This window comes from Microcaecilia unicolor, chromosome 6 (assembly GCF_901765095.1).
Source record: "Microcaecilia unicolor chromosome 6, aMicUni1.1, whole genome shotgun sequence".
Classification (NCBI taxonomy): Eukaryota; Metazoa; Chordata; class Amphibia; order Gymnophiona; family Siphonopidae; genus Microcaecilia; species Microcaecilia unicolor.
In genome coordinates this window covers 143,799,356-143,812,841 of record NC_044036.1, presented here as the reverse complement: position 1 = coordinate 143,812,841, position 13,486 = coordinate 143,799,356, and the positions used below count along the sequence as shown (strand labels likewise).

The 13,486-nt window shown below is 44.1% G+C and overlaps 1 protein-coding gene across 2 annotated transcripts in view; it reads right to left on the bottom strand.

Moving 5' to 3' along the window:
- Nucleotides 1–11,607, bottom strand: part of PDZRN3 (PDZ domain containing ring finger 3) — a 321,334-nt gene extending 309,727 nt beyond the window's left edge. The window contains exon 1 of one of the 2 annotated variants that reach the window (XM_030206096.1): nt 10,695–11,607. In XM_030206096.1, coding sequence (XP_030061956.1) covers nt 10,695–11,408 — 714 coding nt within the window. In that variant the 5' untranslated portion in view covers nt 11,409–11,607. The remainder of the gene's footprint in view (nt 1–10,694) is intronic. The other variant, XM_030206095.1, reaches the window with a different exon arrangement.
- Between the last annotated feature and the right edge of the window lie 1,879 nt (nt 11,608–13,486).

Here is a 13,486-nt window from a genome sequence, read left to right as displayed (position 1 = left end):
GGCAAGGACAAATCAAACTTGGGTATACAAAGTATCACATACCATGTAAAATTAGTTTATCTTGTCGGGCAGACTGGATGGACCGTACAGGTCTTTATCTGCCATCATTTACTATGTTACTATATTACTATTGAACAGCATCCAACCCAGAGGGGCTATGAAAGCTCTTCATCTCAACAGGGGTATCAACATTTACTATTGCATGTTGAGAGTCTGGTAAATGAACAGTATAGAGAGGTTGTCCTCTGTATGCAAGTATCACCTCATGAATGACTTATGGCAGCCACCACACCTGAGATGGTTTCTTGGCAGACTATTAGCAGGGTGGTTTGCCACTGCCTTCCCCAGTCACCTCCTGGCTAAGGCTGGGTACTCATTTACTGACAAAGTGGAATGGATGGCTGAGTTGGCCAGAGGCGGTTTACCTGACAGAAAGCCCAGTGTGGAACCTGAACTCAGGCCAAGGGCACGGTAGGCAAAGAATCTGCTGACTGCACCACCAGGCCTCATAAATGAGCACTTATTGGTCATTAATTACGCTAGGAATTTTGTCAAAGAGTAAAATGGAAGACAAGATAAGAGACAAAGAAATACACTAAACTAGTTGTGATACAAAACTCTTCACAAAGTCGACACTGCACCAATGGGTACAGCCTAAGGATCTCCCTGAACAGAAAGTCCAACAGTTTTTCACTGAGAAGCCATTAAAAGGAATGAAACCAGCAGAGTGCAAACGAAAGCACCCCAAAGCACATCATGCTGGACAGGGCTACCTTGCTTCCGTGTGGAAACTGTTAGGGATCCGCATTCATTTTCAAACAGAATGAAGAAGACAACAGGGCTTATTTCATTCATTTAAAAAAAACAAAAACAAAGAAAAGAAAATCATTTTGTTTTGTTTCATTTTTAGAACATGCTATTTGCAAATTAACAGGCATACAAATGAAAACGGTTGAAGTGAAAGTTAAAAAAATAGAACATTAAAAACAAAAGGAAAAAGAAACCAGAAAATTCAATGACATGAAATCATATAAAGGACACACAGACCCAAAGTATAATAAAAACAGGAAAGTTGGCAACCCTGGTTCGTCAGTAATCAGATAAAAACTGCTCCCCGAGGACCTCTCTCACCTCTGACTATATGGATGATATCTAAGGGGCTCATAAACATTTGAAACTTCAATCAATTTGAGCGCGTTTTCTCAGCAAATGTTCCAAACAAGTAGGAAAATTATTTTACAAACTTTAATGGTGGATCTTTGCAGACCGTGATACCTTTTAAAGGACTGACATAAGCAAAAATTGTCTTCTACAACAGAATGAACCCTGCTAGGAAAAACCACCACAAATTTAGAATGCTTTATCAGTTACCTTTACAGCCCTAATGCGGGTTACAGGACAATAACACACTGTGAATTACCTTAATGCATAATAATTTAAGGTTATACAATAATGAGATTCAAAGCATGCAAATACATGCAAAATACCTCATTACTATGTAAATAGAATAACGCAGCTTGCTGTGAAAAAATACTACCACCAGACTCCCCTTCCCAACAACCCCTTTTACCCAAAAGATTCCCACCCTCCCAAAGCTCTCCCAATTCAAGTTCCCTCTTAAGCTCCTTCACGCAAGCCCTCCCCCCATCAGAAAATGAGCCCTCATCCTCTGGGGTCAGGGCAGAAATGATCCTGCCCCTTCCTGGCATCTGATTCAAAATGGTGCCAATGCACTCTAATCTCAGTCTTATGATATTACCGCTAGGGGTCAAGCTGTCATAGAAGAGCAAAAGGACTGAGGATCACTCCTACCCCGAACCAACTAGACTCAAGGGATTATGCCAGGTAGGCCCCAGGGATGTAGCCAAACAGCAGATTTTAGGTGGGCCTAGGCAAGAAGTGGGTGGGCACCAAGTGTTCTCCACCCCACCAAAAAAATATCTCAGCTGGTGGAAAAATGCTTCTCTCCACCTTGGCAGTCTGCAGCAGGCAAGCGCTGAAAACTGAGAATGTGCAGGTGCCGGTACTGTGGAGAGTAGTGTTTTCATTACCATCAAGGGGAAGTCTTCAGCTAGCAAAGATTGGGATCCCCACCAGCTACTACTAAATGTGTATTACTGTTGGGTGGGCCTGAGCCCTATATGGGTGGGCCCTGGCCCACCCCAGCCGTGGCTACGCCACTGGTAGGCCCAGGGGAGGATTGAGGGAGGGCTTCAGGAGAGTGAGGAGACGTTTGAGGAAAAGAGGTTATGGGGGGGGGGTGTTCTTCAGGACTTGGGGGGGATCAGAAGGAGCTTAGTTTCACTTTGAATGGCCTGTTTAAGAAGAGCATTAGGTTGCGACTTTGTGGCCCAATGCTCCACTGCTTGCGAAACTGGTTGCACGCAGCGTTTTATTCATACATCGTTGGACTGACTAACCTACAGAACTGAGCTACCCAGGTTAGTTACTCACATGGGAAAACTAAAGTACAGTAAATTACTGCATCTTTAAAAATGACCCCCTTAGTCACTAGAATTTTTGATTTGCGTGGGATCAGAGTCAAAAAGATACGCTGTCAAAGCCTATTGGAAATCTAACTGGAAATACTTTTTCCCATGAAATCAAGCACCCGGCAAGATCCCAAAAATGTACAAAACATTTTATACTGCTTATCCCAGAAATAGTGGATTTTCCGCAAGTCCATTTAATAACGGTCTATGGACTTTTCCTTTAGGAAGCCGTCCAAACCTTTTTTTAAACTCTGCTAAGCTAACCGCCTTTACCACATTCTCTGGCAACGAATTCCAGCTATGCTGCTATTCTGAAATGGTGCGTCATGCAGAGCGCTCTATAGAATACTAGTTTAGCATGGATTTTGAGACTAACGAGGTGCCAGAATTTAGACCTGCCAATTTGCCCCAGCACATTTTATAGCCTAACTTCTGGGAATGCCCCTATTCCCTCCCATAGCCATGCCACATTGAGTTGCACCTCATAAACTTTAGCTGCCTAGGGCAGATGTCTAACTCAGATAGTTGCCAATTAACATCCACTACTTTGCGTGTGGATCCCCCCCCCCCCCCAGACACCTAAATTTGGCAACCGATTTTGGACAACCTCTTTAGAATCCAGGGGCTGATGTCCCGCAAATAAAAGCTAATTTTTAAAGATCAGGACAAAATCCACTTTTAACCTCCTTATGGTCTGTATTCTGCACTGCCTTGTGTGAAGCCAGGCTTCACTGCCGGTTTAAACTCCCGATTTCATCTGTTTAGTAAGTGCAATCTATCACCCATGCTGAGCCTGTGCCAAACTTTCATCTCCCCTTTTTAAACATTGTAGTCCTGAAATTTGCAGCGGTCAAGAGCAAGAAGATAAATCCCAGAATAGCAAGGAATGGCAATTTAAAACCAAGACTGGGGCTGAAGAAAACACAAGTGCAATTCTTTCTGAAACCCAGAGACAAACAACATCGCTGATAACAGCACTCAGAGGTCAGATAAAATGCAGCACTTGGGAAACAAATGAATGGCTGAGTTGCATGCTACTTAAGAGTTACCAACAGGCTCTTATATGAGGAAAGGCTAAAGAGGTTAGGGCTTTTCAGTTTGGAAAAAAGAGTAGGATGAGGGAAGATATGATTGGGGGTCTACAATATCCTGAGTGGTGTAGAACGAGTAGAAGGGAATCGATTTTTTATTCGTTCCAAAAGTATAAAGACTAGGGGACAGTCAAGGAAGTTACATGGAAATAGGAGTGGCCTAGTGGTTAGAGTGGTGGACTTTAGTCCTGGGGAACTGGGTTCAATTCCCACTACAGGCACAGGCAGCTCCTTGTGACTCTGGGCAAGTCACTTAACCCTCCATTGTCCCAGGTACAAATAAGTACCTGAATATAATATGTAAGCTGCATTGAGCCTGCCATGAGTGGGAAAGCGCGGGGTACAAATGTAATATAAATAAATAGAAGGAAATATTTTTTCACTCGACAAATAGTTAAGCTCTGGAACTCTTTGCCAGAGGATGTAGTAACAGCGCTTAGTGCATCTGGGTTTAAAAAAAGGTTTGGACAAGTTCCCGGAGGAAAAGTCCACAGTCTTTTTATTGAGACAGACCTGGGAATGCTTGTGCTTGCCCCGGGATTGGTAGCATGGAATGTTGCCACTATTTGGGTTTCTGCCAGGTACTTTTGACCTGGCTTGGCCACTGTTGGAAACGGGATAATGGGCTAGATGGACCATTGGTCTGACCCAGTATAGCTATTCTTTTGTTCTTATGACTACAGATTTTCAGCACAAGGTTCATCCAGTCCTACTTTTATACCGTGGCCTGCCTGAACTTGTAGCTCCAGTGTCCCTACTAATTGATTGATTGATTGATTGATTGATTTCTCTTTAAGAAAAGCTGAACAAGTCCAGTCACATCATAGGGTAAAACCAGGAATAGATCAGTCTTTCCTGGATATCTGGAGCCAGTTTCAACCCCAATCCTACTAGTAAGAAGTAGGTCACTGCCATAGTCTAGTTTTTGCCATTTATACTGCAAGTTTGTAGGATCAAAATGGAAAAAAGTGGGGTGAGAAGGCAGCGAGACAGCTGACTTGCCACAGAATAAATATCGAATAAAAACAGACCACCTTTGCTGGTGTTGAGCAGTTAATCAAATTTTAACAAACATAACTGTCATTCTAAAAAGGAAAACTCAAAAGAAGCAACGTGTTGGGACTAAGTTACAGTATGTTTATGAGTGGGAGAAGCTTCCGAACTCTAATACCCGCTTGGATTCTAATGGCCCAGATCTGATCCAGACAAGAAGTGGAAGGGGTCTGTCTATAGTACTTTACTCTTAAGAGAGCAGATCCATTCAGGAATGACACACCCACTTTTATTCTGCATACTAAATTGGATTGCTGAATGTCAGGCTTGCTTCTGGCATTTCTCAGTTGAATAATAGGTTACAAGGGGGGGGGGGTACTTTAATACATTACTTACACATTTGGTAACCCCCCACCCTGCTAGGTCCTGCCTGGGCGCCTGTGCTGCCCTGCATCTCCTTGATAAGGCCCAGCAAGAGGCCAGAGGTCAAGATCTGTAGCCCATCCCCAGAATCAGAGAAGAAATTACCCTTTTTTTTTTCTAAACAGGCTCCTTTAACTTCTTCTGGGTACAATATTATCACTACACGAGCCTGAACACATTCGTCAACCTTGGGGTGATTCATGGAATTAGAATTCCATGGGTAATTACACTGAAATTATATTTTAACACTGCATGGGATAAATGACATTTTATTAGGCCCATATTTAGTTGGTATTTGTGTTTAAAGATATAATAGCTCCACTATGTTTATTATCTGCTATGGCTACTTAAATCCCACATGCATCAGAGCTACAGTTTTACTGTATTTGCTGGGAAAGGAAGGGGAGGGGGGAAACCACTCCACATTACTGACTGCCTACAAACATCACAAGTCTCTTTATATGTGGGTTCACCACTAATTTTATTATTATTATTAGTTACATTTGTATCCCACATTTTCCCACCTTTTGCAGGCTCAATGTGGCTTACATATAACCGTTAACGGTGTTAGACAATTACGGTTTGAACAAATACATAGTATGAATGAACACAATGTGATATTGTGGTATAATGAGGTATATGTATGGTAGGAAATAGTTGGGGGGAACTTAGAGAGGGAAAAGGGGAAGAAGAGTCAGGTAATGTCTGTTGCAGTCTTTGGCTATGTTGTGTCGCAAGTGACCGGTATTTTTATGTTGGGTCAGTGGGGTATGCTCTTCTCAACAGGTCTGTCTTTAGTGCTTAGTTAATGTTTCTCACTATTAGTATGTGTGAGCTTAAAATATGCATTAACAGTAGATTTATAGAAAACTAGTTTTGCAATCACTGGTATAGAATTTTGAAAATAAGATTTAACAGCATCATTCACCATAAATCGTCGCTGCTCGTCACCAAAGAAATGTAGTATTTAGAAACAAATGCTTTTGAGTTATAGATATGCTGAAAAGACTATTAAAACCACAATCTTTGATATATTTATTTATTTTTATTTATTGCATTTGTACCCCACATTTTCCCACCTATTTGCAGGCTCAATGTGGCTTACAAGCACCTGTTATGGCCTCGCCATTCCAGGAGATGAATACAATTGGTGTTACAGGAAGATTCTGGATGAAGAAAGAAAAGGTCTAAGCAAAGTTATAGAAAGATAAATATCGGAATAGGGTGAAGTTGTGAGGTGTTGTTATTAGCTATGGGATCCCATTGTAGGCCTTGTTCAAGAAATAGGTTTTCAAAGATTTACGAAAGGTAGTTATGTCGTTAATCGTTTTCAAGTCAGTTGGTAGTGCATTCCATAGTCGTGTACTCAAGTAAGAGAAGCTGGTTGCGTGTGATAGCTTGTATTTTAGTCCTTTGCAATTGGGGAAGTGCAGATTAAGGAACTTGCAGGCTGATTTTTTAGCATTTCTGGGAGGCAGGTCTACGAGATTTAGCATGTAGCTCGGGGCTTCTCCGTGGATGATTTTATGAACAATCGTGCAGATCTTGAACCTGATACGCTCTTTGAGTGGGAGCCAGTAAAGTTTTTTTCGTAGAGATTTCGCACTTTCATATTTTGTTTTGCCGAATATGAGCCTGGCTGCGGTATTCTGGGCAGTTTGAAGTTTCTTGATAGTCTGTTCTTTGCAGCCAGCATATAGTGTGTTGCAGTAGTCCAGGTGACTTAACACCATTGACTGTACCAGGGTACAGAAGATGGATCTTGGAAAGAAAGGTTTTACTCTTTTGAGTTTCCACATGTGAGATTCAATGCATTTGAGAATAACAGAGAGGTGTTTCTCCACCTGGGCAAAGAGATCCTATGAGGTGAATTAGGGTTCTTTAAAACATCTGTTCTGAGAACCAGAAATGTCGCTGGAAGAGAGTCCAGACTGAAGCCAGAGCTTCTAGTTTCCTGTGACAGATTTTTCAAGGTTCTGAGGAAAGAGGTACTAAACTCTACAGCAGTTATGTACCACAGTTAAATAAGCCTGAATTATTTTGCCTACTATACAATATAAATTTCATTTTCATAGTAAAAGATAGTTTTTCTCAAGTTTGGTTTGTCTCGCAATAATTTACATTGGGGTCCTTTTACCAAGCTGCAGGGTGGAGGGGGAGCCGTTTTCCCCACACACCAGGGCTGTTTTTTCTGCAGCTGGTAAAAGGCCCCCCCCAAAAAATGGCCATGCAATGAGATAACTCTTATCGCGTGGCCACGCAGCAGGGAACCCTCACCCCATACATTGAGGTGGCGATAAGGGCTCCCACGCTAACCCAGTGGTAACTGGGCAGCATGGCGATGCCCGATTACCGCAGGGTTATCGCCGCTCAAGCCATTTCTGGGGGTTTTCTTTTTACCCTAGAAATGGCGTGCACTCAGGATGGGACTACCATCAGTGGCCACGTTGGGCCAGCGGTAGTCCCGGAAGAGTAAGCCCGTGTTGGGCTTACCACCGCTCTGTATAAGAGTCCCATTGTGTTTTGGGGAGTTTTCTGAGTGGGGGGGGGTATCAGGCATGGGTTTTTTTTCTCCATCCTTCTTTCCATTCCCACTCCTTTTTATGTCCCTTATCCCCATCCCAGCTGCCTACAGACACACAGACATTCATCTTCCCCTTAGATGGGGCCAGCTTAACCATTAGGCAAACTAGGTGGCTACCTAGCTTGAAGTCAAGGCAAAACAATAGGAGCTGACAGCCCCATCAACTCAAACGCCACCAGCCTCAACTTTTACCTGCAAGGATGATGGAAAATTTTCAGAAATCCTATCTACCTGGAAAAATAGCTCATCTTCCTGCAGCCAGCTCAGGAGGCAACTGGTGAGAGAGGAGAGGAGTATAATGGGTGTTGGACAGCTTCAGTTCCCTGCCCTCTTGTAACAATGATTAGGGATGCCAAACACAATACAAACTACCCTTCCAAGAAAACAATGTTCAATAGGGGTGCTGAGTACCCACTGACACCCACAGACCTGGCTCCTGTGTCTGTGGCCCTTCCAGCAGCTGTGGAATCACATGAGACCAGGGACCCTTCTTATTGCATAGCTTAACAGCAAGAAATAACAAAAGAATGTAGAAGATGGGTGTTGGTGTTGGCAAACTTTTGAATGTCTGCTCCTAGCTGGGAGAGTGAGCTAAAGTAAAAACACAGGGTATCTGCTTAAGAAGAAATGCTGAAATGTAATTAGAAAAAATGATTGGTTTGTAAAATAAATAAATAAAGCATCCTTTGGGGAGCTCAGGACCCTTTCTAGTTACACCTCTGCTTAGCGTAAGAGCAGGCTGGGTGGGGCTAGAGTGCTATAAATGTCAGTTTAATACTGTCTGTGGCAGTGGTGCCCAACCTCTGTCATTCAATCGACCACATTAAGGGCAGGATTCGCTAAGTTCTCTTCCCACAGACACAGCATGGGAAGAAAGTCTTACTAGATCCAGCCCTAGATCAGCTAAATCTTCTAGAACCACATGATACAGTTGCCACATTTAAAATCTTCCATTCTACTTATGAGGCTCACTTTATTTTTTGTGGGGTTTTTTTCCCCATTAAACGTATGTGTGTCACAGTTCTATCTAAGGTTCTTAAGAGAGAATGTGACTCCTGTGAGTCGAGGACAGCTCTGCAGGGGATAAATGTACATATGGGGAAGGCTCTCCACAGAGCGGATAAACACAAAATCCCACGAGTTGCAAATCCATATATAATATGTAAGCCGCATTGAGCCTGCTAGGAGTGGGAAAGCGCGGGGTACAAATCTAATTAAAATAAAATAAATACAGAAAAACAAAGTGGGAAGTGGACCAATGACTTCAGGACTTCGAGACTATGGTGGTATGAAAGAGAATAAAATTTATTGTAGACTTGACACAGTACTGTGTTTCGGCCACAGGCCTGCCTCAGGAGTCTTGAGCGGTGTAAACAAGTTTTTCAATTACTAGTTCGTCTTGAACACTATCAGATGGTCTCATCAAAGATTTCCATGATCGTCTAAATGAGGTGTAGCAGGACGAAGCTGCCCAAGAGCTTTTCGATAAATGTGCATATCCGGTATGTTCCGCCCTCTTATCCCAGAATACTATTTTTCTATTCGGCCAAAGTAGCCACAGACTTTTTAGTTCCTAAATACGCCACATAGTCATATGTGGCTGATTTAGGTGGGTTAATTCTGTTTGTATACTACACTTTTGAAAAGTTACCTTTTACGGTAAACATATTTTTTTTCTTTACAAAATTCCTTACATTTAAAACATAAGCCATAACGCCGCTTTTTCTTTGCATAAAACCTGCCCCTTAGCTCTTGCATTAGAAGGCAGGGTCCTGTCTTTTCAGAGCTTGTGTAGCTGTAAATATTTGTCCTTTAGACAATGCTCGCCAGCTGGCCCTGCCACTGCAGCTGACAGACATGTCTGTAGGCAAGTGAGAAAATATGTTTAAAAAAAATTATGACCACTCACCAGACTCAACCAAGTACAGAAAAGATAAAGGGAAATTACACTAAAGTTTGAGGGGGGGAGGGGGAAATTAGGTGTTTATCGCAGGAGTCCAGAAGTCTGTCATTTGGATACATTATTTTCAACTTTTGGCACCTTCCTGGCTTTGCATTTGGCATAATTTCATATTCACTTTCACAATTTAAACATAGAAAGTGAATCTGATCTGTTTATGCCCTGAGTAAAGGACTCTATTGCCAGATAAATGATCTTTAGGATAGGTCTTGAGGCTATGCAGCCAGGGCAGCAGGGCATCAGATACAGTTAGTGGCAAGAGGCCCTCTACCCCCCTGTCTTCAGGACATCTGTAAAACTTAAGGCAGCAAGGGCATAATTTTAAAATTACATCATTAAGCTGTTCCTTCAGCTCTGTGGCTCTAACAGCAGTGAAATGCTCCCAACTTATTATGAGGGTTTCTCTCTATCTCTGAGCCCCCATCCAGCAGCCCCACTCAAGTAAGGTCCTCCTGCCACTGTCACATACAGACAGACCTCTGGCACTTGTGGCTAGCCCACTGGTCCATCCTTCCCATTTTTGGACTAAGGGCAAAAGCCTTGACCAGCGTCAAACCTCCATCCACAAATAAAATGCCAAATTCCATGAAAAATGTAAGATGTTCCCAGCAACTTTGTCTCTGCAGAATTTAAGAACCTTTAACACAGTGCACTTATGAAGCAAGCTGATTACAAATAAGGAATCCAGGAATCTGGGAGACGATAGTTTTGGTGGAGGGTAGCAGCAACAGGAACCTAGGAAAAGCCTTTCCTCGCCTGAATCTTCCTTGGCGTGGGACCGGGCCAGCTAGTAGGTAGGACTTGGTGGTCACCTAGAGCTGAAGCTTCTTGGGAGCAGCAAAGAACAGCTACAAACATGCAAAATCAATCGGTTTTGACAGCCACACGAACTCAAATCAGCAGCAGCTCATATAATTTAGCCTGCATTTTAATAAGATTTTCGTGCGATGCTCATGGTCGTTGAGTTTAAGGCTCAAATCTTTTTTTGGGGGGGAGGGGTTGCAGGCTAGGGGCCTGAAAGTTGAGAGGGTTTGCCTAGGGCCACTACCCTTGCATTAGTTCTGGAAAGGGAAAATCGCTTGCCTGTGTTATTCCCACCCCCAATCATTTTCCAAAGTTGGCTCCTATGGATCGGTACAGGGCAGGCTTACCTTGCAGGGAGAAGCCAGGCTTTGGGTGAGGGAGTCCAGCCTGGCACTGTACTGGGTGAACTTCTTCTGATACCTCAGGGCTGTCACCTGCAGCTCGTTCTGCAGAGCCGAGAGCTGGGAGAGCAGCGATTTCTCCCTCTTGCTGGACCTGAGGTTCTGCTTCTTCAGCACCGTCTCCAGCCCGGCTACTTTCCCTTGCAAGGCGCTGCAATGAGCCTTCAGCGCTTTGGAGCAAGAGTGATTGTTGAGTTTCTGCTCTTTGTGGACCAGCATCAAGCCACAGCCCTTGTCGCAGATCCCGGCCGGTCTGTACTCGCAGGCTTCCCTCATGTGGACATCTACGTCCTTGAGGCTCAGCACCTCCTTGCAGCCCTTGTTCCGGCACTTGGCCGGGGAATAGTCGCACATCTCGGCGTGTTCCCCCAGCTGCTGCAGCTTGACCACCTTCTCGCAGCCCCGGACGTGGTTATCGCACTTGATGTCCAGCTTCTGGATGAGGCTCTTCAGGGGCAAGACGTGATTGAGCTCCTTGGCAGAGATCCGCTGGCACTTGACCGGGCAGCTGCCCTGTTGCACCACCCAGGGCAAAACGCAGCCGGCGCAGAAGACGTGGCCGCAGGGGGTCGTCAGCGGGTCCTCCAGCACTCGGTTGCATAAGTTGCATTTGAAATCGGGGTCCACGTCCCCGCTGAAACGATCCAGCTCGAAGCCCATTTTGCTCGCCGAGAGGGCGAGGCTCACCGCTGGGCCCCCGGACACCTACGCCCCAAAACTTCCGAGCTCCTTGCAAGGACTCTTTGGCTAGTCATTTGGGAGCCCACAGACTGGCTGGCTGCGGGCTGTCTACCGACTGAGCTAATTGCTTAAGACTGTGTGTGTGCGCCTCGGAAAGGCTGCAGAGCGCGCTCGGCTACCGCATGTCTCCGATTAAACGCGCACCTAAATTAGTCAACCATCTGCACGTAGGGAAGAGAGCGGCAGAGCCACCACCAGCTCGGGTTACCGCCAGCTCCTCCCCTTACCCCTCCCCCCCTGCCCAACTCACAGTGAGGTGGTAATGGAGAAAATGTTTATTCCACATGATAAATCCTCCAGAAAGGAAGATTTGCCAGCTCACGAGGACCTTGTAATCTCTTACCCCAATCACGTGTTCATTTCGGGGGGGGGGGGGGGGGTTAATGCTTTCAGCCCAAAATTAGAAAAAAAAAAAGTTTATCCTAATTGTATGTGCGTTTATTTCAGCTCGAAATGTCAGCTGCGTAAAAGTGGGTCTGTGTGACTAGTGAGCATCTGCCCATTGCAGATGTTCCACCAGAAACTGCATTATTAAGATACTGTCTTGACTTGAGGAAGGAGGTTCTGACCTTTGAGAGCTAGTTTTTTTTTTTTTTAATAATATATATCTATACCTCGAGAGAGAGAGAGAGAGAGATTTTCAGCCCCAAGGCTGTTTTTATGTTTTGTTTTGTTTGTTCAAGGTCCAGTACCTTTTGCATTGCCTGTTGTTGAAATGGACCCACAGTCCGCAAGTGAAAGAACCCAGATTCTGCACAAAATCCTCTGGTGGTGTATTGCAGGCAGAGTCCAACTTCTTGGAGTTTCCAGTTCACTTTTTGTCTGCATATTTCTGTTTCTAATCTGCAGTCATTTGTAGGTATTTGGTGAGGCTCTATCCATATTTTGCCTATGTGACCAAGGAGAGGTATTTTGTGAGCAAGTGGTGTCCATGTAGGACTTTGTAGTTGTTTAGATTGTTTCCTTTTCCCAACATGTGAAATTGTCTAAAGGCATCAAGTAATATTTGCAAAGCTGCCTTCTCACAGATTCTGGCTGGTTGCAAGGGGAATGGCTATCATGGGGTGTGTCCTTTAATGGTCACCCCTAACTCTTAAGAACAGCCTTGCATGTGGGCACTGGTACTTGTCAGTCCAATCAAGACATAGCACCTTATTTTCCATTTTCTGTTATTATTTATTAAACAGTGATAGTGTATAATGTAACGCTGTCTATTTTAAATGAACTGTGTTTGATGGTTTTACTTCCCATTGTGTGGCTCCTTTCAAGCACATTTTTGACCACAAATATGGATTAAAAATCTAAGTCCATGGAAAGGGCAGTTGCATTAGTAATGTCCTGCATGGTGGAAGCTTGGCTTAGCTGTTAGGACTCAAAGGGCCCTTTTAGTAAGCCACATTAAAAAGTGGCCCATGGGTTTCCCACACAATAAGGTCACTTTTCGCCTGGCGGTAAAATGACCACATTTGTAATTTTTTCCATAATGGCCATGTACTAATTTCCCAGTTAGCAAGTGGCCATTAGCGCGGGAGCTCTTAGAAACATAGAAAAGAGAAACATAGAAACATGACTAATGCAATGATTTTTTTTTCTTAAATAAGAGAAAATTTTTCTTTACTCAGTGCGTAATTCGACTCTGGAATTCGTTTCCAAAGAATGTGGTTAAGGCGGTTAGCTTAGCAGAGTTTAAGAAAGGTGTGGACGGCTTCCTGAAGGAAAAGGCCATAGAATGTTATTAAATGGACGTAAGGAAAAATCCACTATTCCTGGGACAAGCAGTACAAAATGCTTTGCTCCGTGGATCTTGTCGGGTGATTGTGACCTGGATTGGCCACTGTCGGAAACAGGGTGCTGGGCTAGATGCACCTTTGGTCTGACCCAGTCGGCCCATCCTCTGTAACCCCTAATTCTTCCTGTTCCTAAGCGATCCCACATGCTTATCCCATGCCTTTTAAAATTCTGGAACAGTCCTCGACTCCACCACCTCCACCGGGAGG